The sequence below is a fragment of the Gadus macrocephalus genome, chromosome 3 (genome assembly GCF_031168955.1).
Source record: "Gadus macrocephalus chromosome 3, ASM3116895v1".
In the NCBI taxonomy this organism is placed as follows: domain Eukaryota; kingdom Metazoa; phylum Chordata; class Actinopteri; order Gadiformes; family Gadidae; genus Gadus; species Gadus macrocephalus.
Window position 1 is genome coordinate 19210970 of NC_082384.1, and position 22862 is coordinate 19233831.

General features: G+C 45.6%; 1 protein-coding gene across 5 annotated transcripts in view; it reads left to right on the forward strand.

Annotated features, from left to right (window-relative positions):
• LOC132453464 (uncharacterized) overlaps nt 1–22862 on the forward strand; it is a 28769-nt gene that overhangs the window by 1272 nt on the left and 4635 nt on the right. For 4 of the 5 annotated variants that reach the window (XM_060046310.1, XM_060046312.1, XM_060046313.1 and 1 more), the window contains exons 2-58: nt 1246–1345; nt 1581–1602; nt 1732–1765; nt 2376–2498; nt 3081–3286; nt 4117–4220; nt 4686–4798; nt 4890–5261; nt 5596–5670; nt 5924–6162; nt 6571–6652; nt 6751–6894; nt 7123–7325; nt 7474–7583; nt 7926–8044; nt 8505–8681; nt 8785–8816; nt 8942–9039; nt 9171–9193; nt 9308–9329; nt 9443–9470; nt 9569–9653; nt 10081–10227; nt 10599–10810; nt 11128–11228; nt 11448–11563; nt 12059–12232; nt 12396–12433; nt 12541–12638; nt 12814–12836; nt 12931–12952; nt 13041–13068; nt 13178–13262; nt 13343–13489; nt 14000–14211; nt 14964–15067; nt 15391–15506; nt 15707–15862; nt 16009–16223; nt 16416–16501; nt 16582–16718; nt 17073–17198; nt 17555–17745; nt 17946–18034; nt 18126–18253; nt 18546–18664; nt 18950–19067; nt 19240–19461; nt 19584–19754; nt 19931–20074; nt 20167–20219; nt 20390–20519; nt 20634–20719; nt 20943–21072; nt 21340–21530; nt 21677–21767; nt 21958–22087. In XM_060046310.1, coding sequence (XP_059902293.1) covers nt 1291–1345; nt 1581–1602; nt 1732–1765; nt 2376–2498; nt 3081–3286; nt 4117–4220; nt 4686–4798; nt 4890–5261; nt 5596–5670; nt 5924–6162; nt 6571–6652; nt 6751–6894; nt 7123–7325; nt 7474–7583; nt 7926–8044; nt 8505–8681; nt 8785–8816; nt 8942–9039; nt 9171–9193; nt 9308–9329; nt 9443–9470; nt 9569–9653; nt 10081–10227; nt 10599–10810; nt 11128–11228; nt 11448–11563; nt 12059–12232; nt 12396–12433; nt 12541–12638; nt 12814–12836; nt 12931–12952; nt 13041–13068; nt 13178–13262; nt 13343–13489; nt 14000–14211; nt 14964–15067; nt 15391–15506; nt 15707–15862; nt 16009–16223; nt 16416–16501; nt 16582–16718; nt 17073–17198; nt 17555–17745; nt 17946–18034; nt 18126–18253; nt 18546–18664; nt 18950–19067; nt 19240–19461; nt 19584–19754; nt 19931–20074; nt 20167–20219; nt 20390–20519; nt 20634–20719; nt 20943–21072; nt 21340–21530; nt 21677–21767; nt 21958–22087 — 6802 coding nt within the window. In that variant the 5' untranslated portion in view covers nt 1246–1290. The remainder of the gene's footprint in view (nt 1–1245; nt 1346–1580; nt 1603–1731; nt 1766–2375; nt 2499–3080; nt 3287–4116; nt 4221–4685; nt 4799–4889; nt 5262–5595; nt 5671–5923; nt 6163–6570; nt 6653–6750; nt 6895–7122; nt 7326–7473; nt 7584–7925; nt 8045–8504; nt 8682–8784; nt 8817–8941; nt 9040–9170; nt 9194–9307; nt 9330–9442; nt 9471–9568; nt 9654–10080; nt 10228–10598; nt 10811–11127; nt 11229–11447; nt 11564–12058; nt 12233–12395; nt 12434–12540; nt 12639–12813; nt 12837–12930; nt 12953–13040; nt 13069–13177; nt 13263–13342; nt 13490–13999; nt 14212–14963; nt 15068–15390; nt 15507–15706; nt 15863–16008; nt 16224–16415; nt 16502–16581; nt 16719–17072; nt 17199–17554; nt 17746–17945; nt 18035–18125; nt 18254–18545; nt 18665–18949; nt 19068–19239; nt 19462–19583; nt 19755–19930; nt 20075–20166; nt 20220–20389; nt 20520–20633; nt 20720–20942; nt 21073–21339; nt 21531–21676; nt 21768–21957; nt 22088–22862) is intronic. The other variant, XM_060046311.1, reaches the window with a different exon arrangement.

A 22862-nucleotide genomic window follows, 5' to 3' on the forward strand; every position in this document is an offset into this window, starting at 1 on the left:
CTTTTTAACTAATGGTATTTTGCAACACAAAGCCGTTCTAGAGTACTTGAGCAATCAATGCTTTCTCTTAATTAAACTGACTTACGCAAGGTGCAACCCAGTCCGGGGTTGTATGTTGAAAACATTCACTGGGAGCACAGATTGTCACATCAAACAACATTGACCTGTGTGTATGTGTGTGTGTGTGTGTGTGTGTGTGTGTGTGTGTGTGTGTGTGTGTGTGTGTGTGTGTGTGTGTGTGTGTGTGTGTGTGTGTGTGTGTGTGTGTGTGTCTGTGTGTGTGTGTGTGTCTGTGTGTGTGTGTCTGTATGTGTGTGTGTTTGTGTGTGTGTGTGTGTGTGTTTGCGTACATACGTATGGGGCTGTGTGCATGTGTGCATGAAAGGGAGAAAATGTGATAGTGGAAAATAACAAAAAAAAAAAAAAATACTATATCCACACAAAATATGTAGACCAAGGTTGACATGATTGTCAAAAATATCTCCTCAGTGATTGACACTGTGATGCTAGACCTCGTCTTTGTTTCCTCTGCCTGTTCCGTGGGTCGGTAAGTCTGAGGTAGGGTTTCAGCATTCTTTTTAAATCACCCATCTGTGTTCTCATCACCTTTATACAACCAGACTTGTGCTGCTCAGACCTTATTACCATTGTGGATAACAAATGCCTCTGATGAATAGGCACACCTTGATTCTTATCACAGAGCGCCTCTAACTAGCCTCTAGTGAGAGCCTTTCTACGCAAAGCTGTGTTGAACGTTACAGATAAAACAGTACTTAGCATAATGATGCGTCTGATCCTAGCAATCTTTGTTGTGTACGGGGAATGGGTTAACTTATAGCAATTGTAAGTGTTTGGCACTTGTTTCTATGAATGAACTATACCGAAAGCATTATTCAGTTATTTCTCTTTTTTCTGTCAAATGTACTCATTGTAAGTCGCTTTGGATAAAAACTTGTGTTGAGCTCAATTTCAACTTTACATTCCAATGTGGTTGTAATTATGATTAAGTGTCTATTTATATAATGCCGACTCTATGATCCAATGCAAAAATGCAGTGAATTTCGGTCACTGGTCAAGAAACAGCAGGTTTGAGAGGGGTGAGACATATCGCTGGCTAAGGTTGTCTCTGCAGGTAGACTACGGACAAATGGGGCTTCACACCCAGAACCATTAACAATGGCAAAAACCAACAGCCACGGGTGTGACGAGTCAGCCCTAAGAGAGTTCTGTTGTGCTCCCTTTCAGTGACTGTCATTTCCCGGAGCAAGATCCCATGAGAACGCTGGAAACATGCTGACATTAGGACATGTGTTCCTGCTTGTGTACCTGTGGGCAGGCTGTCGGGGTGAGGACCAGGCTAGATATGTATACACCTTACCATAGAGAAGGACCTGTGCACAGCTTCTTCTGAGCCAGAGCACAGAGCATTTCCTCTCAAAGAGATGGAGGATTGACATAATGCTAGTAGTTGATGCACACCTTTAAAAAAAACAAAACTGTTTTGTTTCCACATAAGGAAATCATTTGAGTATAGTAATAATAATCAACTGTTTTTTCTGTTTTGCTTTGTTTTTTTGTAGCAGGAGAATTGTACCCCAGCAGGTGAGATTCAACATTGTTTACAGTGAGCAGCCATAAGTAGGACAAAGCAATCATGGCATTTTATTGAAAAGGTATGGGTAAAGTGTCATGGTGCCTCGATTAACCTCATGTGCTCGTGGACATTCACAGCAATGGAACCTGTACAAAAGAAAAATGTGTTGAAGTGAGTATTCATTTTCCGTATGATATTTTTCTATCCTTTTTGAAGTTCTTCTTCTAATTGTCAAGTTACGCACAAAATAGCCACATGTGTATCGTTTTGTTTTTGATAAATCATAAATAGTTTTACATTGTGTTCAAAAGAACCGTAAAAAGTAAGTGCAGTAAAAACACGTAAGGTAAAAACAACAAGTTATGCTTCATTGAGGAGTTGCTTTCTGTTCTTTCTCTTCATGTATTGACGATGAACGATCAAAGCACAAGACAATGGCGGCTCCGTGTTTGTTCTGGCTCTTTATTTCTTGTGTGCTCACCATGCTTGCTTTGCTTATTCTCTAAGCTCTGGCCAAATACCATTCAAAATCCTTTATGCCCTGCTAGTGATACCAGGAATGGCTCAAATGGGTTTGAAATCATATTCAAATGTATCTAATGTAGCCACCCCTTAATCGATAGCGTTTTATACTTAATAATACGTCCAATGAATTGTCCTTCTACTAATAATATTAACAACAGGGGATTGTTAAAATTACATAATATGACATAACACCACAAATGACCTGTCTTTTTTTTGGGGTTGTGATTCATGTTGGTCCTTTGCTCCTTACCTCCAGGCGTGTGACGGACCCTGTCGCTTCCTTCAGTGCGTCGGTCTCCCCGCCAACGACACAGGCAAGGAGCACGTGCAGCGGCTGAAAGCCATCATGGAGGCTACCCTTGACCTGTACACCTTCATGGTACGCTTACTTTACATTCAACCCCGTCAGTAGAAGGAATGCAATCATAAGGGCGCACGCACGGAATGCGGCCTCGTGGCATTGTGTTCCTTTGTTTCAAATCAGTTGTGCTTCAAAATCTAAACCGAGCGACTTTGGCAAAGACAGCCGCACAAACAGGTTTCTGTCTGTTTTATGTTGTGAGTTTCTATGATATGAACGGAAACTTTAATTCCTAAACTCTATTTCGTTTTTATTTTTAATCAGAGATCAGCTGCTTTTTTTTCCCAATCACTAGACTGTACACAGAATAGTCTCTTGGGGCTAGGGCATATGACACTACCTATTTTGTTTAAGCCTTTTTACTGTGGCAAAGGCTACCATACAATATCTAAACCTACTATGACATTAGCCGCTTTCTGTCTTGAGGTAACATTCGTTCAACTCGTAAAACACTTGGTTCCCGACGATGAACCCTAGCAGCCTCTCATAAATGGCATGTAGCTCCAAATTCACTGTGGGTCACTTTGCATGAAGTCAGGGCGGAATTCAAATCCCGAGGTGAAACCTCAAGCCTCCCGCTCTCTCTGTCCCCTCCCTCAGAGGTCCAGCCTCACCGGGGTGCCCTTCCTGGAGCTGCAGGGGGTGCTGGAGCTCAACCCCCTGGAGGTGGTGGAGGTCTACCAAGACGAGGAGCTGGTGCACATGTGGCTGGCGGTCAAGATCCGTCCGCTGCTCCGCTCCATCTCCAAGCACTTCCTCGCCTGCCTGAGCACCAAGAACTTCAGTTGCACCACCTACCAGGCTGTGTACGGCTGTTCATCCTTCTCATTGGCTTAGGCCCAATCCCAATTCTACCCCTTACCTCTTCCCCTTCCCCCTCCCCCTTGTTTTGAAGGGGTAAGGGGAGGGGTAGAAATGGGATTGGGCATAAGGCCCAATCCCATTTCTACCCCTCCCCCCTCCCCCCTCCCCCCTCCCCCCTCCCCCCTCCCCCCTCCCCCCTCCCCCCTCCCCCCTCCCCCCTCCCCCCTTCCCCTTCCCCTTCCCCTTACCCCTTCCCCTTACCCTTCCCCTTCCCCTTCCCCCTTCCCCTTCCCCCTTCCCCTTCCCCCTTACCCTTACCCCTTCAAAACAAGGGGGAGTGGTAAGGGGAAGGGGTAAGGGGTAGAAATGGGATTGGGCCTTAGAGTGCTCCCACACATCCAAGTTCCCCGTTCAGCCCTGAGCATTCGGTCGGGCTGTGGTCTGGCTTTCAATCTGAATCTTATTGGTGTCTGTTTCTGCCTGTCTGTCTCTTCCTGTCTGTCTCCCACTATCTGTCTCTCCTTTTCTGTTTCTGGCTGTTTGTCCTCCTTGTCTTTCTCCCACTATCTGTCTCTCCCTATCTGTCTCTCCCTGTCCTTGTCTGTCTCTCCCTGTCTGTCTCTCCCTGTGTTGTCACACACTTACAGCCAAACCATTAAGCTAGTTTTTTGTTATTTTGGCCATAACATTGGAATATGATTGTAATAACCTATGCAGTAACCTTCCAAATCAATGTATTTGTTGTACATGCCGTGTACAGCCAACACAGCATCAATCCATTGCACACTTCTGGGCACGTGTGTTCACACCGCTGCGTTCTTTTCGTTTCCAGCGTCCAAGAGTTCAGCCAGCACTTCTCTGACATGAACCCAGCCAGACAGAAGTGGATCTATACGTTCTTCATGTACCCCTTCCTGTCCGGAGAAGGAATAGCCGGTATACAACCATGACATTACTGATGCTCTACTGCTCTACTGCTCTACTGCTACTGCTGCTCTACTGCTACACTCTAGTATATGTACATGTATATGTACCACTACTATCTCCACATGGCAATACACCCCTTTATGGTTATCACTTACAAAGCAGCTACTGTGTAAATTACTCAACTAATTACACTGTAGTGTTTAATTTGTCGGTTTGTGCCCGTGTGTGTGTTTGTGTGTGTGCTTGTGTGTGTGTGTGTGTGTGTGTGTGTGTGCAAGTGTGTGTGTTTTTGTGTGTTTGTGTTTGTGTGTGTGTGTGTGTGTGTGTGTGTGTGTGTGTGTGTGTGTGTGTGCGTGTGTGTGTGTGTGTGTGTGTGTGTGTGTGTGTGTGTGTGTGTGTGTGTGTGAGTGCGTGTGAATGTGTGTGTATGCGTGTGTGTGTGTGTGTGTGCGTGTGTGTGTGTGTGTGAGCCAGGCTGCGCGAGGCCAGAGGAGAGCAGTGAGGACTGGCTGATGAAGAACTTTGGCGCCTTCAGGGCCATGGCGCGCATCATGGACTTCTCCCAGCTCAACATGGTGTTCAACGGCGTAAGCTAAATCCGTATTGGAGCTGTGTGTGTGTTTATGTCTGTGTGTCGGGCCTCACCCACCTGCTCCTCCCTCCATTTCCCCGAGGCAGTTGGAGGTTCTCCATCTTCTGAGCCCCGAACAGAAGGCGGAGCTTCTGTTGAGGCCGGAGGTGGCGGGCCTGGACAACGGCACCCTGAGCCTGGTCTTCAACAGCCTGATGGAGGGAGGCCACGGTCACTACCCTGGGCCTCGGCCGGGACCCAACACGACCTCAGGCCCTTGGGCTGGCCCGGGCAACTGGACAGCCCTGGGACCTGGCCATCCCGCGGGACATATCGTGACCTCAGGCCCCTGGTCAGGCTATGGACATGACCACAATTATACCATGTCGGGATACCCAGACAGTGATGATTATGGAAATGGATACTCGCATAATCACGAATATGATTATTCTGACTCATCCCCACCTACCCTTGGCGAGGTATTGCTAATTTATATTTATAACTTTAAACAATGTATATATATTTCCCAAAAAATATATCTATAATAATAATAATATATATGATATAATATAATATTTATATAAAAATTAAATATAGTTTTTAGGAACACTTATACATTAGCATCTTCCCATTTTATCTTGTAATTATTATAATTTTTATTTTATTTTATTTTGTCTCGTGTAATTTTTGTAAATTCGCCAACTGTATTCAAACCACTCTGTAAAAAAGGGGGGACCTGCGAATGTGACAATGTGATTCCTGGCGGTTCTGACTTCAGTTGTCGCTAACGTGTTGCCACCTTATTATCCACAGTTTGTTTACGGTCTCACGAAGGCCATCAAACCGCTGAGCCACTTGGTGTCAGACTTTGTTTCGCTCACACACACGGTACTGTCTGCAAGCGTTCACACACACACACACACACACACACACACACACACACACACACACACACACACACACACACACACACACACACACACACACACACACACACACACACACACACACACACACACACACACACTCACGCACTAGCATAGATCCCTACAGGATAATGTTTACATGTCACGTATAGGTAACGCAGCCCTACGGCGTACTCCACGTTAAACGTCAGCGTTGTGTCCCCCCCCCCATGCAGCAGGATGTGTCGGAGATAAGGAGCACCACTCTGATCCAGCTGCTGCTGAACTGGACTCTGGCCGAGGTGGTGAGCTCCTACAAGCCACAGATTGGTTATGAGCCCGCGCCGGAGGAGATCCTCAACCTGACCGTGGAGGAGTGGTACAGCCAAGTGGTGCTGCCCATTCTGCACACATTCCTGCAGCCAGGCGAGGACTCCATCAGCGAGGAGATCCAGCTGGCCTTCCATAACATATTGTGAGTGGACCACTGTTGTCTAGAGCTTCTGATAGATAGGGTAGGGGTTTGGTGTTGTTATTTTGATTTGCCATTTCTAATATGTATCTTTCTTTTTATTGAATCAAAAATATATTGGATTTCATTTAATCTCTCGTTTTAATGCTGTTATATATTTTTTATCTTTTATTATTATTATTATTATTATTATTATTATTATTATTATTATATATGTTGATATTATCATTTATTCTGGGAAAAAGTATTACTGCACGTGTTTTGGGTTTTGTATTGAGTTTTGTAACCGCTGTCTATCTGGTGTGTGTTTGTGTGTGTGCGTGTGCTTGTGCGTGGCGTGCGTGTGTTTGTGTGTGTGCATTTGTGCATGCGTGTGCGTGCGCTTGTGTCTTGTGTGGGCTTGCTATTCAGCTACCTGGACTCCGGCATGGCCAACGACACCCTCTCTGAGCTGGAGGAGACCTGCAGCATCAGCCTCCAGTCGCAGTGTGGGGTGAGTGGACCCCTCAGAAACAACAAGGCTTCCCTCCCCACCGCCCCTCTCTGTGTGTTAACGTGGCGCTCGTTCCCCCCCCCCCCCCCCCCCTCCAGCTCACCAACGCTGTGGAGGACGTAGCGCACGTCCTGCACTGCATGAGCTCCAGCCACCTCTCCCTGACCGAGGACAGCATCATGACCCTGGTGGCCGAGATGACCGACCGCCTCAGCTCTTTGGTCCAGGAGCTCGCTACCACGGTAACACCTGACATTTGTTTAATTTTTTTATCATTTGACATCACAGAGGCGTAAAGTGCATCGTCTATTATTTATTTTAATGTCAATACAGGTTACATTATTATCTAGTCAATTGCAGTTACTTGTGTGAGTGAGTGATAAAGTGATTCGTTCAGGCACTTCCTCTTACATTGCACTTCATTGCGTCCCCCTGTGTTATAACCTTGCCCCCCCCCCCTGCCATCCCAGGACTTTGAGGAGGTGGTGGACTACTTCAGGGAGCTCTTCCACCAGGTGGACTCCCCCGTCCTGGCCCCGGAGAACCTGGAAGACCCAGACTTCGTCCGCCTCTGGTTCAGGGTCAAGCTGCTGCCCCTTCTCCCCGGCGTGCCCCTGGACCTGTTGACCTGCCTCAGCATGAAGAACTTCACCTGCCCCGTGTACCAGGCACTGTGAGTGGTCCATCAACATCATCATAATCATCGTCATCGTCAGGTTTAATGACCGTATATGATACTGTTGTGGCCTATATGACTGATGTAAAGGCTGCTCTATGATGAGGTATGATGACCTTCTTTTGTTGCCTCCGGTGGACATCAGCGTGGAAGAGCTGAGTGAGCACATGCCACGCCTGGACCCAGAGCTGATGCACAGTCCCATGGTGTACGGGCACTTCATCTTCCCCTTCCTGTTAAACCACAACGACACAGGTGAGCCACGCCTAGGAGCTGTCACAGCAACCCACCTGCTAGCTATGCAAATGATACCTCAAGTTGCAAAAGAATAATAATAATAATAATAATAAATGAAATTTATATAGCGCTTAATATGATACTCTAAGACGCTTATATAGGACACATCTCCCCAGAAAGAGAGATTTTCAACAATATATTTATATCATCCATCGTAGATTTGGTTTAGCTGCACCAACAATTATTATATTATCAATGCAAAAGTGCTCAAAGGATTTATTTATATTTTTTATGTTTATTTATTTATTTCCCTTGCTTTATGGACTCCCGTATGCTTATGCTTGTTTCTTGTCGCCGTAGATCCTCATTGTGTTTCATCAGCTGAGGACAGCGAAGAATGGCTTGAGGATAACTTTGGTTTCTTCTCCGTGTTTGCCTCCCTACGAGAGCTGTACCAACTAAACCCAAGCTTCGCTGCAGTCAGTCACACACACACACACACACACACACACACACACACACACACACACACACACACACACACACACACACACACACACACACACACACACACACACACACACACGCTCACTCACAGCTGATAATAACAGTAGTCATCTTGATGCATAATAATAATTATTAGAATTGTTATAATTATAATTATAACAATAATACTTTCATTTTCATTGCAGTTTTTTTGTTCAAGGACACTTATGTGTCAAAACTATAGTAAAAATATATAACCAATGTCAGTGATTAAAAATTCACTTCAAAATACAAATCAAACAGATTTTAGGCAAATCATTTATCAAAAGAAATCCTCAAAACATGTTTAAAAGGGAGGAAGAGAGGCTGAGTCCCTGATCGGAAAACCAACCTAAACCCTTTCCACGGCCTCGGAGCCCATGACAACACGTGTCTCTTCCCACGGTCCTCCAGCTGGAGACCCTGGAGATCCTGAGCCCCCAGCAGACCGCCCAGCTGCTGGTGCTGCCTCTCCCCTCCCCGGAGGGCAAGGAGGTCATCATCAACGCTGTGTTTGACTACCTGCTCCAGGCGCCTGAGGAGCACCAGTTCCAGGAGGTTGTGCACTACACGGCCATGCTGGCCAGGGAGGTAAGATAAATCTTCTATTATGTATAACTATATATGGTAATTTATTATTATTAAATAAAGAATACAATATTTATTATATTATAAAAATCCCTTTTTCCTGCAGGTCAACCCACCTTGTGCTGTGATAAGACTCATGTGAGTACTTTGAGACCTGGGACAATTTCAAATGACTTCCCTTTGATGATTAAGTCGATTAAACATTATGAGTATCAAAGATGTAAATATATATTCTAATCAGTGATTCTGTATTCATTTGCCAGCATTGAGCGTCTGTACGCTGCTTTGCAATCCTTAAATCCATTGTTTGAACCATTCACTTATGAGCACATCGATAAACTCATACAAGCAGCCCCAAAAGGTCAGTCACAGGGCACACTCATGCACACACACACACAAATACATTCATTTTGGCTAACAAATTTGCCATCAGACTTTCCTCACGTTCATTATCTTTGTACTAACAAAATATCTTTCGATGCATTTGGATAGATTGTTTGCCACAGAATGCCACGGTGAGATCTCTTGTATATTGTCAATCCATCGTACTGCTACTATTAAACTGTAACTATCACTGCTATATTCTATTCCATTTCAATCGTACACATTTTACACTTTATTTTCCACAGTGCCCAATCACCCAGTTCAACGGTAAGAAATATGAAACCACATTCAGTTTTGCAATTGATCACTTCTCATTGTATTATGATGGACAGCAGAGTTGCATGTGATTTAATCGTTTCCTTATCCTTGTCATTGGACAGGTTCCCACATCTGCATCGGAGTTAACAGGTGGCCTATTGATTGTATTTATTTTGGCTTAACCAGCAATCTGAAACATTCCCCAAACTTTCTCCTTTCAATCCACTGACTCATGTATCTGTTTACAGCACCGGGCTGCAGACTTACCTGAGCATGTCAGACTCAATGGCTGTTTCCTGTAACTTCCCCCTGGAGGAATATGCATGTGCCAAGGTATGCCCATCAATGCGAAACTCCATTGCATTGAAGTGTATTTTCAATTACGTTTAAAACTTTATTTAAGCTTTTGGTGCAAAACTGCAATACAAAGTGCCAAAAAACAAGAAATCAATAGAGTTTAAATAACGATAAATCTGAATTGCAGCCATTTATTTTAGGGGTAGATTTAAAGGAAAAAGCAATTGTTGATTAGAAGGAAGCTAATCTAAAAAAGTAAAATATACCGTTTTGTGTAAGAAATAGGGTACTAAAGGGGCTAAATTCTAGTTGAACGAGAATGGCAGGGTTTAAGGGTACAAAGCTGTTGCACGCATTGTGATGGTGTACAGTGCTAGTCATTTGTTTGAGTGAATAACCAAAGCTGCCGTACTTTCAAATGTCCGTCCTCACCATCACCATCGTTTCGCATCCAATTACACAGCTGGAAAACTTCACAGGCGGTCAGCTGGTGGCCCTTCTGAAGTGTGATCTGCCCGGTAACCACAGCCACTCCAGGAGGGTGTGGAAGCTGCTGCTCACCAAGCACCTCCCCGTGTTGGAAGCAGCCTTGGATAGGCTGGCTAACATGGTCAGTAGGCCGACGGGTTGACCATGCTGTGTGTATATTTATGAATACAGCCTCGGGAATCAAATTTCGAACATTATATTTGGACTATATAATGTTACTTTGTAAATTCTCCATGTGTAACAGATTTGAACTTGAACAGTTTATATTACATATATATTGCATCCACTTAAAGTAGCTCCTATTATTAAGTTAATCTAGACCCAGAAAATAGTTTCTCCTATGGGACCCCCTGCTGTGAAACACATTCTTGCCCATTCTTCACCCTAAATAACCCACATTTCCCATACTGTTATTGTGATATTGATATATATTGTGAATATCTGACTTTTGTTCCTTGTTGTGTTTGGGATCCTTGGCTTCTTCTTCTCCAGAGCACGGTGATGATTGGCCCATCGGCCGCTGAGGTCCTGGATGTGATCGGAGAGCTGAGAGTGGGCTTGCTGAGCGACGAGCAGCTAAGGGACGCGGACCTGATGAGGTTTTGGTTCTCCGGACGCCTCAAAGGGTTCCTGGCGTCCGCGTCCGGGAGATTCCTCAACTGCCTCGTCGACAGGAATCTCAGCTGCCAGTCCTACCAGCAGATGTAAGACAGCGGTTTGTTGGTGTTCCCTTGGTGTATAGCGATATAAAGAGACAGAGTTTTGATTTAATCCGTCTCAATTCTTTATCTCCCTTCTCTTCTACTTGGCCTCACCCTTCTGTTCTTTTGAGACACAATCGAAAAATATTTACCCTCCATTATCAACATTAAAACGGGTCGTCGCAATTCAGTCTTTTTCCGCCAACAAATCCTGTTTTTTCAGTTTGTGTGTTTTTGTGTGAACTGACCCAGACATAGGATGGATTCGATCCATCCAATGGACGGTGTGTTGAGCTCTCTCCTCTCTGTCTCCTGGCCAGACTGGAGGCGTTCAGCGGGCAGTTCGACAACATGAGGCCGGAGCAGCAGCACACGGTGCTGCGACGTCTGGTCCTTCCCTTCCTCTCCCGCCAAGACCCAGGTACTCCCCGCCCCGCCGGCGGCCTCCCTCCGTCAGGCCTTCTGATCCCACCGCCGGACGCACGTCGAGAGACGCCTTTCTTCATGAGATGGTTTCAAATGTTGTTAATCTGATCACCCCTGCCACTCCCTCCCTTTCTCTCTCCCTCCCTCCCTCCCTCCCTCCCCTGACTCTCCCACTCCCTCCCTTTCTCTCTCCCACTCCCTCCACCCCCTCCAGACAGAGGCTGTGTCTCAGGCCTCAATAGCACAGAGTGGCTGCAGAGGAACCTGGGGCGGTTCTCAGCCCTGCTGTCCCTGGGGGATCTCCTCAATCTGAACCCAGCCTTCTCCCCTGTACGTAGGATCCTGTCCTGGGGACTGTAGTGTAGGAGGGGAACACTCCACGGCTCGCCCACCCCTCTGGAAGCCTCAATAAGAACGAGGCGTTGCCCGGGTCATATTGTGTAGCACCGCCTAGGGACTGCTTGTTATATTTGACCCGGGGTGGTTTTGTGAATAGGGAAGGATGTGACGTCTAATCTCATATAATGGCAAAAAGCCCTGTTTAACCAATGGAGCGCGCAGGCTGCAGTTCACTTACTGTCCAAAGGGGCCAGTAATGGGAAGGAATTTATGATTATTATCCGAAGTCACTTTAACCACGACTATACATGGACTGGTTTAACCACATCTTTACATCTACATAACTAAACCCCTCTATAAGCCATGGCATGGTTCAACCAGGACCATAAATCGACATAACTAGACCCCTCTATAAGCCATGGTTTAACCAGGACTATAGACAGTATATCCAAGCCTTGTCTGGACGCCTGTTCCTCTGGTCCCCAGCTGGAGGCCCTGCCGCTGCTGTCCCCCGGGCAGACTGCAGAGCTGCTGCTGCTGGCTCTCTCCCCCGAGCCCCAGCGGGAGGTGATCCAGGCGGTGTTCGCCTTCCTCCGCGCCGCGCCCGGGGACAGGCGGTTCCTGGAGGTCCTCGACCACCTCGTCGACTTGTCTGAACAGGTGATTTAGGCCGGGTTTGGATTCAAAGAGTCCACAGGCAACTTGGACTAAGAGGGCTGACCCGCACCTGATGACGATGATGACGAGGTGTATCTGACCAAAGTCATTGTCCATGTCGTCCTGGAGAAAAGCTTCCGCTAAAAATGATGTTTTTGTTCTTCAGCTCGAGGGAAACATCTCCTGCTCGACATACAGAACAATGTGAGTCATGTTTAAATTCTGGACAGTAAAGACGTGCAATCGCTGCCGAGTAATACCAGGAAGCCACTGGGTGAACCTAATGAACATACTATGTTTTTGTGTTCCAGTTTCACTGAGTTAGACCGGGCTATGGTCGTGGTGCCTCTGCATGTAGCAGCAGCCATCGACCACAGCAAGCTGCGGCTCTTCAGCCACATACCCAGAGGTCCGATGGCTCAAAATGAAGCTCTCAATAGCAGCAGCATCATTGTCACCATATAGAGCTCGGCCCTATATGGTGACAAGGATGCTACTGGACATTTTTTTGAATCAGAATCTATTTGTATAGTTGTGATCATGCTCAGACTAAATACAGACCTCTTCCATTTTTTTTCTTATAGACTGCATCATATACAGCGGACAAGTAAGTGTCTGTCCTTTGGTTTTAGTATTTTTGGTATCATCAAGGCTCAAGATACAATGTAAGATGTCTAACCCTAAAACTGTCTCTTTACCAGTGTCCCGTCCTGGTTCTGAATGGTAATTAGCCAAACATCTGAACATTCAATTAACCCCAAACATCTCGTATTAATAGATCACAAATTAATTGATCGTTTTTCCTCCCCAGAAACAAGCATTTGTGCGGAAGTTAACAGGTACATGAATTCACCCTCATAGTAGACCAGTGCACGATCCACTTCTATTCCTAAATCCAGATCGAAAAAAAGCAACCCATGTAAACCTGTCCCTTGTTCCCTCCGATAGCACTTTGCTGCAGCAGTACCTGGACCGGGGCAAGATAAACCAAAGTGTGTGTGACTTCAGCGTCGAGGAATACGCCTGCGCATCGGTAAACTTTCTCCCTACACAAACCTTCAAACGATCCTACACTCCTTGCGCTCTGCTGTCTAACCGCCACGGTTCTTGTAGCTGCCGGACCTGGCTGCGGAGGACCTGGCAGCCGTGTTGACGTGCAATAACTCCCGTGCGTCGCGGGCCCCCCTGGCCGTCTGGGAGCTCCTCTTCTCCGAGACCACCAAGGTTCTGGGACCCGCTCTGGATCTCCTGGCCAATATGGTGAGCGTGCTCGTGCTACGTATTTACGAGGAGAAGAACGCCCATAGTTTGAACCGGCCTTGGGCAGGATGGTCTAGTGAGGGTTTTAGTCTAGTAATGTTTCTCTACAGGCATGAGACTAGGGATGGATGACTCAAAATCCTGGCTGATCCTGGATCAAAGTGTCTGCCTTAATGCCGAAATAGAAGGGCTGTCCTTTAGCTTATATATCTCCAGGAAACCCAGGGGTTGTTTTTTTGAATGTATATGCACTTCCGTTCAAAAGTTTGGGGTCACTAAGACAATTTCATGGTTTCCATGAAAACTCACACTTTTATTCAAAAAATTTCAGCTGTGCCAACATAATTGCACAAGAAAAAAAACAGTGCTTTTCTTTAAAAAATAAGGACATTTCTAAGTGACCCCAAACTTTTGAACTACATGTCCAAGAAAAAGATTGATTTGAGTGTATGACAATGGAACCTAGTATCACAATGGAACATAACCTTCGTGCTCCCTCCCGGTGTCCAGACCTTCCACCCCAGCTATCCTGCCACCTCCCTGATCCTGGAAGCCATCAACAACGTCCGGCTGCAAATGCTCCCCCCGGAAATCTATGAGAGCGAGGCCTTCATCCGCCTGTGGTTTGGCCAGAGACTCCGCCCCTTCCTGTCGGCCATCTCCCCCGACACGTTGTCCTGCCTCAGCACCAAGAACCTCAGCTGCAGCACCTACCAGGCCCTGTGAGTACCGTCCCCTACCCTTCAGCTGGTAGCCTCCCAGGGCGCCGTTGGAGCAAATACATGACTGTACTGTAAACAAGACATCCGATACAACAGAGCTTAACCAACAGAGTTTAACCAATAGAAGTGCTTTACCATAGATTAGAGTTTACCCAACAGGATGTGCTTTAACCAATGGAGCTTAACCAATAGAAGAGTTTAACCATAGCTTACCCAATATAATATACATTAACTAATAGAACTTAACCAAAGAATAGAGCTTGCCCAATAGAATATATATTAACCAACCGAGATTAACCAATAGAAGAGTTTAACCATAGCTTACCCAATATAATATACATTAACAAATAGAGCTAAACCAATAGAAGAGCTTAACCATAGAATAGAGCTTACCCAATAGAATATACATTAACCAATAGAGCTTAACCAATAGAAGAGCTTAAACAAAGAATAGAGCTTGCCCAATAGAATATACATTAACCAACAGAGCTTAACCAATAGAAGATCTTAACCATAAAATAGAGCTTACCCAATATAATGTAACTTAACAAGTAAAGCTACACAAATAACAAAGAGCTTAACCAATAGAATAGACATTTACCAATAGATCTTAACCGGTAGAATAGAGCTTAGTCAGTAGAATCGAAATAAACAAATAGAGCTTAACCAATAGAATTGAGCTTCATTGTCCACTGGCGATGGGCCTTTTGCCTCGTCATGTGGTGCAGCAACGTGGTCCTCTTGTCCCCTAGTGTTCAGATCTTCAGCCAACACCAGCCGTCCATGGAGCTCGAGACCCAGGTCAATGTCAACGTCTTCTTCATCAGGCCCTTCCTCACCAGGAACCACACTGAAGGTGGGATTAGGAATATCACTCAAAATTAATACGATACAGTAGTGTAGTAACTGTGCGGTTGGTAAACTAACGTGTCGATGTTAAAGTGATTTCGTAATGTAAATGATGTACAATGACACTACTGTATTGTATTGTCATTGTTTATTCCAATGTAATTATTATTTGTCTTCATGGGCTTGTTCTCTGCTAATACAATGATGAACACAGAAACATATTTTGGACCAGTTTTATGACCACCATAGGTGTTTGGCAGTTCTTTATGTCTTCATTATAATGTATATAACATCTATGATCACTGATGGCCTGTGTATCCTCTGGCGCAGATCCAAACTGTTCAGATAACACAACCAGTGGACAATGGCTGCAGAACAACTTTGGGGGATTCTCTGCGCTGATCTCTGTCAGCGGCCTGCAGATGCTGAACGCAGACTTCGCTCCGGTCCGTCTACAATACTGCAATTACCTTCATCATTTTGAAATGAAAAATATACAGAATAATACAGATTTGTTGTGTTTGTTTCTTCACTGTAATCCATCTTGACAGTTTCCCTAAACGTATAATGTGTTTGTGCGTGTGTGTGTGTGTGTGTGTGTGTGTTTGTGTGGTGTGTGGTGTGTGTGTGTGTGTGTCCCGTGCAGCTGGAAGCCCTACCCTATCTGACAGTGAGACAGCTCTCAGAGGTGTCCTCCACCCCAGGACTGCTGACCACGACCGACCAGGTTAACATGGTGTTGGGCCGTGTCCCCAGCTCTCAGTTGGACGCCTTCTTTGACTACGTCTCACCTGCAATAATGGCAAGTTAGCATCATAAACCATGCACAAGTTAGCATCATAAACCATTGTACTGTACTGTAGTATGGTACAGTATGGCATTAATATGGGTAGATAAAACACTCTTTACTCAGCTTTTAACTTCTTCTAACATCTTGACTTTCTCCAGGGTCAAGAGGATCGCTTCCCCTCCCCGGTCAGGGCAGCCATGTTACAGCAAGTGTTTGACCGCGCCAACCTCTCCGACCCCGCGGTGAGCGATGCGGAGGTGCTGGTCTGGCTCAACGACAGACTGCGCCCCCTGTTGGTGGACCTGTCTCCGTCCCACGTCGCCCCCTTCTTCAGTCTGGTGGCTGGGAGGAACTGCAGTACAGAACAAGATGGGTAAGAGTCTAGCAGTAGGCTTGGAACTACATATCGTTATAGTGAAACGATTGTCTTAAACTATTTATTAACTTTATTAACTGACAAATAAAAGTGTGCGTTACTGAATTGCCATATTTCAAGCGTGACGAATGCAATCCTTTAACCGAACGGTAAAAAGGCAGTTAAGATATTGTCTGTTGTCTTCGTCAGAGTGGGGATCCTGAATTCAAGTATCTCAACGCTGAATAACTCCACACTGAATAATATACACGACCAAATCATCCTGCTGCTGAGAGGTAACCAACACAATCAAGGTTTAAACCGAGAAAATCAAGTTTGGTGGACTCATGAGTAAATTCTAAACATCTGATTCTAGAGCCGACCCCACTCCGCTGCTATGACAACAACAACAACCAAAGCTTCTATGGTTTCCTAAACGGCCGGTTCATGGGCTTCCAGTACCCCAACCTGACAACCTTCCTGTCACTCATGCCTGAGAGCAGACAGCCTGAGGTATGTGTATACATTTGTGTGTGTGTGTGTGTGTGTGTGTGTGTGTGTGTGTGTGTGTGTGTGTGTGTGTGTGTGTGTGTGTGTGTGTGTGTGTGTGTGTGTGTGTGTGTGTGTGTGTGTGTGTGTGTGTGTGTGTGTGTGTTTGTGTGTGTGTGTGTGTGTGTGTCTGATTGAGCATCTGATTCTTAGATAATACTGTAAGCAAGCGTAGTGCTATGGCCATTTGAGTGGCACCCTCTACCCCACTGATGTTTGGCTCCTCCCCCAACCCCAACCCGCACATGACTACTCAGTACCTGAGAACGATGCCTGGACGGAGAATGCATTCCTCCATGTGTTCTGTTTTCCCTCTAGCTGGTCAACTCCATGCCTCCCTCTGAACTTGGAGAGCTGCTACGGCGTCCTGACATTGTGGACGATGGAGCCAATCTCTGTCTCCTCTACAGCCTCTATACTAACACACCTGTGTTCCTGGAAACTGTACGTATCCCCCCCCCCCCCCCCCACACACACACACACACACCAATACACACAAACACACACGCGTGTGCATACACACACACACACGCGTGCCATTGCGCTCACACACACACACACACACACACACACACAAATTCAAATTCAAATTCAAAAAAACGTTATTTGTCCCCAGGGGGCAATTGAGGAAACACACACATACACATACGTACAAACACATACATACATACACACACACACACACACACACACACACACACACACACACACACACACACACACACACACACACACACACACACACACCTACAAACCTACAAACCTACAAACCCTACAAATAACGCTATCCCCAACCACAGGAGACCCTCCCAGAGGCGGTGGGGCGGCAGACGCTGCCATGCGTCTGGCCCACGGCTCTGAGCAGCACGGAGAGGTCGGAGGTCGACGCCTGGTTCGATCGGCGTCTCCCCAACTACCTGGGCTTCCTCACAAAGGACCTTCTCACCTCCGCCGCCACCCAGAACGCCAGCTGCCTGGCCTTCCAAAGACTGTACGTTTTTCATAGGACCGTCACCGAGGGCGGGCTAGGCTGGCCTTCCAGGGTGCAATGGTTCCACTGGGCCGTCGCTCTGTTAAGGCTGAACTCTTCTGGCTCTTTAGAACATCTAGGTCCTGCGAGACGGATGCATGTTGTGTTTGTGACAGGAGCACCATCCCATGTGTCATTGAAAGGATGTTTCGGTTTTTAAGGGTCTCCACGTTGGCGACGCACGACTACGCCGACGCTGACTTGACCACCCGGGATGTGTACGGTGTCATCAGGTCCTACCTGACTTCAGGTCAGTCGTGGATCGCAACATTCTTAATTGCACCGCAGTCTTTGTTTATTTGTTGGATTTTTCAAATGAAGCGTCAATAATCGTCTGGCAGAAACGGTGCCCAAGTGTTACAACGCAAGCGACCCGGAGTTGAACTCCACGGCGTGGTTCGTTGAGTACATCGGGGCCTTCACACCGTTCCTCACGCTGAACGACCTCAACACCTTCGGCCCTGTACAGGTACTGGAGCTGTTTGTCGCGGGTGGATGGATGGAGGAGGATAGGTGGATGGACGATGTAATGGACGGATGGATGGGAGGAGGGATGGATGGTGTAGACGGAGATGGATGAATGGATGTGGGAAGGATGGATGGAGTCACAAGGATGAATGAGGAAACGGATGATGGATGGATTATCGATGGACGATGATAAATGGGATGGATGGAGGACGATTGGTTCGATGAATTTGAGGTAATAGATCAATAGATGGATCCAACTCAGGTCGGGTCATCATATCATCATATCTTTTTAGGTGTTCACAGTGAACGTTCAGAACCTCGCCCTGTTCAACCAGTCGTCCCTGCCCGTCAACCTAACCGCCTTCCTCACTGAGCTCCTTTACCAGCAAGACAGCAACTTCAACCCCCTGCTGTGAGTCCCAGTCCAGCACGCATCCACAGCTGTTGATAATAGTATTCTCCCATTGAAAATGTTCATTTTCTTCCTATCTCTCTTTGTCTCTTTCTCTTTTTCTTTCCCTTTCTCTCTCTTTTTTCTTTCTCTTTCTCTCTTTTTCTTTCTCTTTTTTCTTTTCCTTGCTTTTTCTTTCTCTCCTCTTTTTTTCTTTCTCCTTCACTCTTTTTCTTTTTCTCTGTCTCTTTCTTTATCTTTCTCTCTCTCTTTCTTTCTCTCTCTTACTCTTCCCACTGTCTACAGACTCCCGCTCCAGTTTCGGTGCTCTGCTCCAGCTAGTTCATTTGGCCAACTGAATGCAGTCCAGAGTAGCATAGTTCTGCACAATCTAACAACTCACTGCACAGATCTGGACCCCCAGGTATGAATTTCAAGCACAACAAAGTCAAAGCAACGGAAATATCCAATGCACAGTATAACACAGGTTCACGGAAATAAAACCGTCATAGAAAAATACATACATTTTGAGAAGCAGCGGGCTACTATGAACAGACATGACCATGTGCTTATAGACTCTGTCCTGAACCCTGTAGATCTCTGCTGCCTTAGCCGCTAACTTTGGCGACGACCTCACGACAGACGCCATCGCTGCACTGAGCGAAGAGAGCGCCACTAGTATTTCCGCCGGTCAGATCAACACCGCTAGTCCGCAAGTTCTGCTGGCCTCCCTGGGAATCCTCAGCAGTGCGACTGGCTGGAACCAAGGCCAGGCCCTGGCAATCGTCCAAGCCCTGACGTCCTCAGGAGAGCTACAGGTATGAGGATGTGGGGTTGGGTGTGGCGGAGAGTGTTGTTGTAAGTGCTGTTTTTAACAGCTAACTTAAAGCTGCACTACTATCATAGTCATGCTCTGAATGCTGTCCCTCTGTACTTCCAGATCACCAACCAAGCAACATTAACTATGTTGGGATCTCTCGTGGTCGGCGTTCCCTCCTCGGTCTTCGGCAGCATCTCGGGCACAGAGCTGATCAGCGCTTCCCAGGATCCCACGTTCTTAACGCATTTCATCAGCGCACCAGCGATTGTCCAGCAGACCTTCGTCACTCAGGTAGAGGCAGAGGCTCTGGCCAATAACACCTTTTGCATAACTCAAGCCTTCGCTCATCATGTGGTCGCCTGAGGACAAACACGCCACGGGATCGCGTTTTGTCGGTCAGGTATTTTTCAAATTGATTGGATGATAACTTCAGTCATACCTGCCACACTTCTTCCCTGTCCCGCTAGATTATATCTGTCAACAGTAGCAGCACTGCAATCATAGACAACGTACCAGATGCCCTGGCGACCGAGATACCACGCTCCTTTCTGGTTTTCAGCAGCACCACGGTCGTCATGAGACTCAATAGAAAGACATGGAGGAAGCAGCAGGTAGGAGCCAATACATTTGAAACCACTATGTTGATTACAGATTTGTTATCAAAAAAAGAAGAAAAAAAGTACAAAAGTATTTTGTTCTTTAGGCGGTGCTCTTCTTTGACACGGTTGCCAATGGAATGCAAAATCAAGAGAACAAGTGAGATTTTTGATTCAAACCAATGTTTTATATTTTTTTTGCAATTAATCTGTAGCTTTTAGTGCTCAATAATGTTGGGTTTGTGTGAGTGTGTGTGTGTTTGTGTGTGCGTTTTCATCTTTGTTTGCGTGTGTTTGTCTGAATCTGTGTTTGTGTGTGTGTGTTTGTAGTATTTCCTCTTCCCTCCTCGCAGGATTCACGTGCACCCGAGTAGTGACTCTGACCAAGGCGAGGATCCCTAGACTGGTCAGGGCCTGCAGAAGGAGAGGCAGGCAGAGGGTTATACTGCAGGAGACCCAGGTAGGCGGGATCACATGGAACAGACCCACAGATACAACCACTCATGGCAGGGAATGATGTTGTCTATCCCAACGGGAGGTGACCATGCGATTGTATTTGCTTGCCTCACTCCAGTTGACCTGCATGTACAACCTTATCAAAAATGAGACGGATGTGACCAGCTTTAACCTCTACCCGCCTGATGTGCTGCTCTACTACGAGTGAGTCCACCCCTAAATCCTGAACGTTTTGGGCGGAGAACGACAAGAGAAAAACCTGTCAAAGCTTTTACCAATTATGGGAGCTCCGCAAGAGCTTGTTGAACGAGCAGAAAGAAAAGATCAACGCTTAATTTTGATATTGCTTCATGTATTCAAATTTTTCCACGCCAGAAACTAAATCTTTCTCCCCTTTAATATTGCTGTTTTTGTTTTCGATTTCAAGCTATTCTTTGGTGCCACAAGCAAATTGCAAGTCATACTTTCAAGAGCTGGCAGAGGCAGATTTCTCTGTTTTCTCAACAACACTCCAGTTCAAGCGGGCTGAACTGTTTACCAACGCCAGGAGCTGTCTGGTACGTCCAGTAACAATATACAGACAACACAAGCACAGCAGTCAGGGACACTTATTGTGTTTTACAGTCATCTCATGTGATACATTTACCACACTCACAATTGTTTATATAGTCCATTGATATTTGATATTTTTTGGAACTGGATTGAAGTTTTATATTAAACGTCATCACAAATGTATTTCTCTGACTTCTAGCTTTACTGATGGCTGGCAGATATTACTATGCTTATTTGACTCTGTAATATAATCTATTTTATTTTCTCGTCAGGGCATAACGGGCACTGGGTTGAGTGAGAACAACGTGATGGTTCTGGGGAACATGTGCTGCACTCTTGACAGCTCAGTCATCAAAAACTCAGACCCGTCGATCTTGGAGAAGCTCAAAAACTGTAAAGACTTCACTAGCCAACAAGTGACTGCGATGGAGACCTTGCTATTGTCTGGGAACACCACCTATGGGTAATCTAGAAAGACATTCCTAAATCCTAAAACAGGTTTCTTTTTAGCTTAAATAGGAATATTAAATTGAGCCATATGGGGCATGTTCTTTACTATTTTTTGTTGATGTGTTTTTCTATTGTTGATTGTTTGTTTGTTGTTCTCAGGGCTCCTAGTACATGGAATGGCCAGACTTTGGAAGACCTGGAAATACTACCACTCTACCTGACGCAACCATTCTATGAGGAGTTTGACACGGTATGTCATGTGACACATGAGTCATAGTTTTTTATATGTGTGCATTTCAAGGTTCTAGATAATGTATAGAGTTTTGTCTTTTGTAACGGAAAATCAAACAGACAATAAAGCGGCACAAAGCCGGATGCAAATTCTCGCAATGTCCATTCGTTTGCCGGAAGTTTTACCATTGTTTCCCTGACACTTTCAGAGAACTAAGAGGAGATTCCTCAGAACCTTCCTGAGAACTCTCAGAGAAAATGGAGTGAGCCGACAAAGGACAAGAAGGATGAAAAGAGAAATAAGGGCCTCCATTAGAGGTCGGAGAACGAGGGCCGCTGGTACGTTCATCTTAGTCTCTAAGAAAAGCTAGCGCAGGCAATTATCCAGTATCCAACCAACACATCCCACCCCTATACTCCTTCAAAACCACAAAACACATAACTAGCTTGCTAGCTTTAGCATAGGTCTTCCAAGCCTTGTGGAAGACTCCAGTCATTCGCAATGAGTTTATGGGACAAGTTAGCCGGGTGGGTAGGTAGACACGCTCAATAACCCCAGCCAATCAGATCGTGCGAAAACAATTCGAAAATAAATGTTGCTGTCACATAAATGCTCTATTATAACTGCATGTCCTTAATAAACAAATCATTTGTTTAATGTAAAGCTAAAAAGGTTACAATATATGTTATGCTGACCCATACAGCATAGGAATATATGATTTTTTATATTTTTAAAAGCTCTCTCCATGTAACAAAGGCAAATCGCTGTAGCTCCAGTTTGTTTCACTATAAAGATAATGGGGTTGGAGCGCTGTCGCACTGAATAGATGGAGCCTGCTTAGTGGCTTGACAATGAGAAACAGAGTACAAATAAGTAAATTCCAAGAAATGTACTCAAAAAACATGAAATAATTTGAATTACAACAACATCATAAAAGCAGGGACATAAAAGCATCCTTTATTTTGTGTGTCTATAAATTAGAGCTGTCAGTTTAACGCGTTATTAACGGCGTTAACGCAAACCAATTTTAACGGCGTTAAAATATTTATCGCGCGATTAACGCAATTATTTTATTAAAAAAAAATATATATATATATATTATTTGGCTCAAAA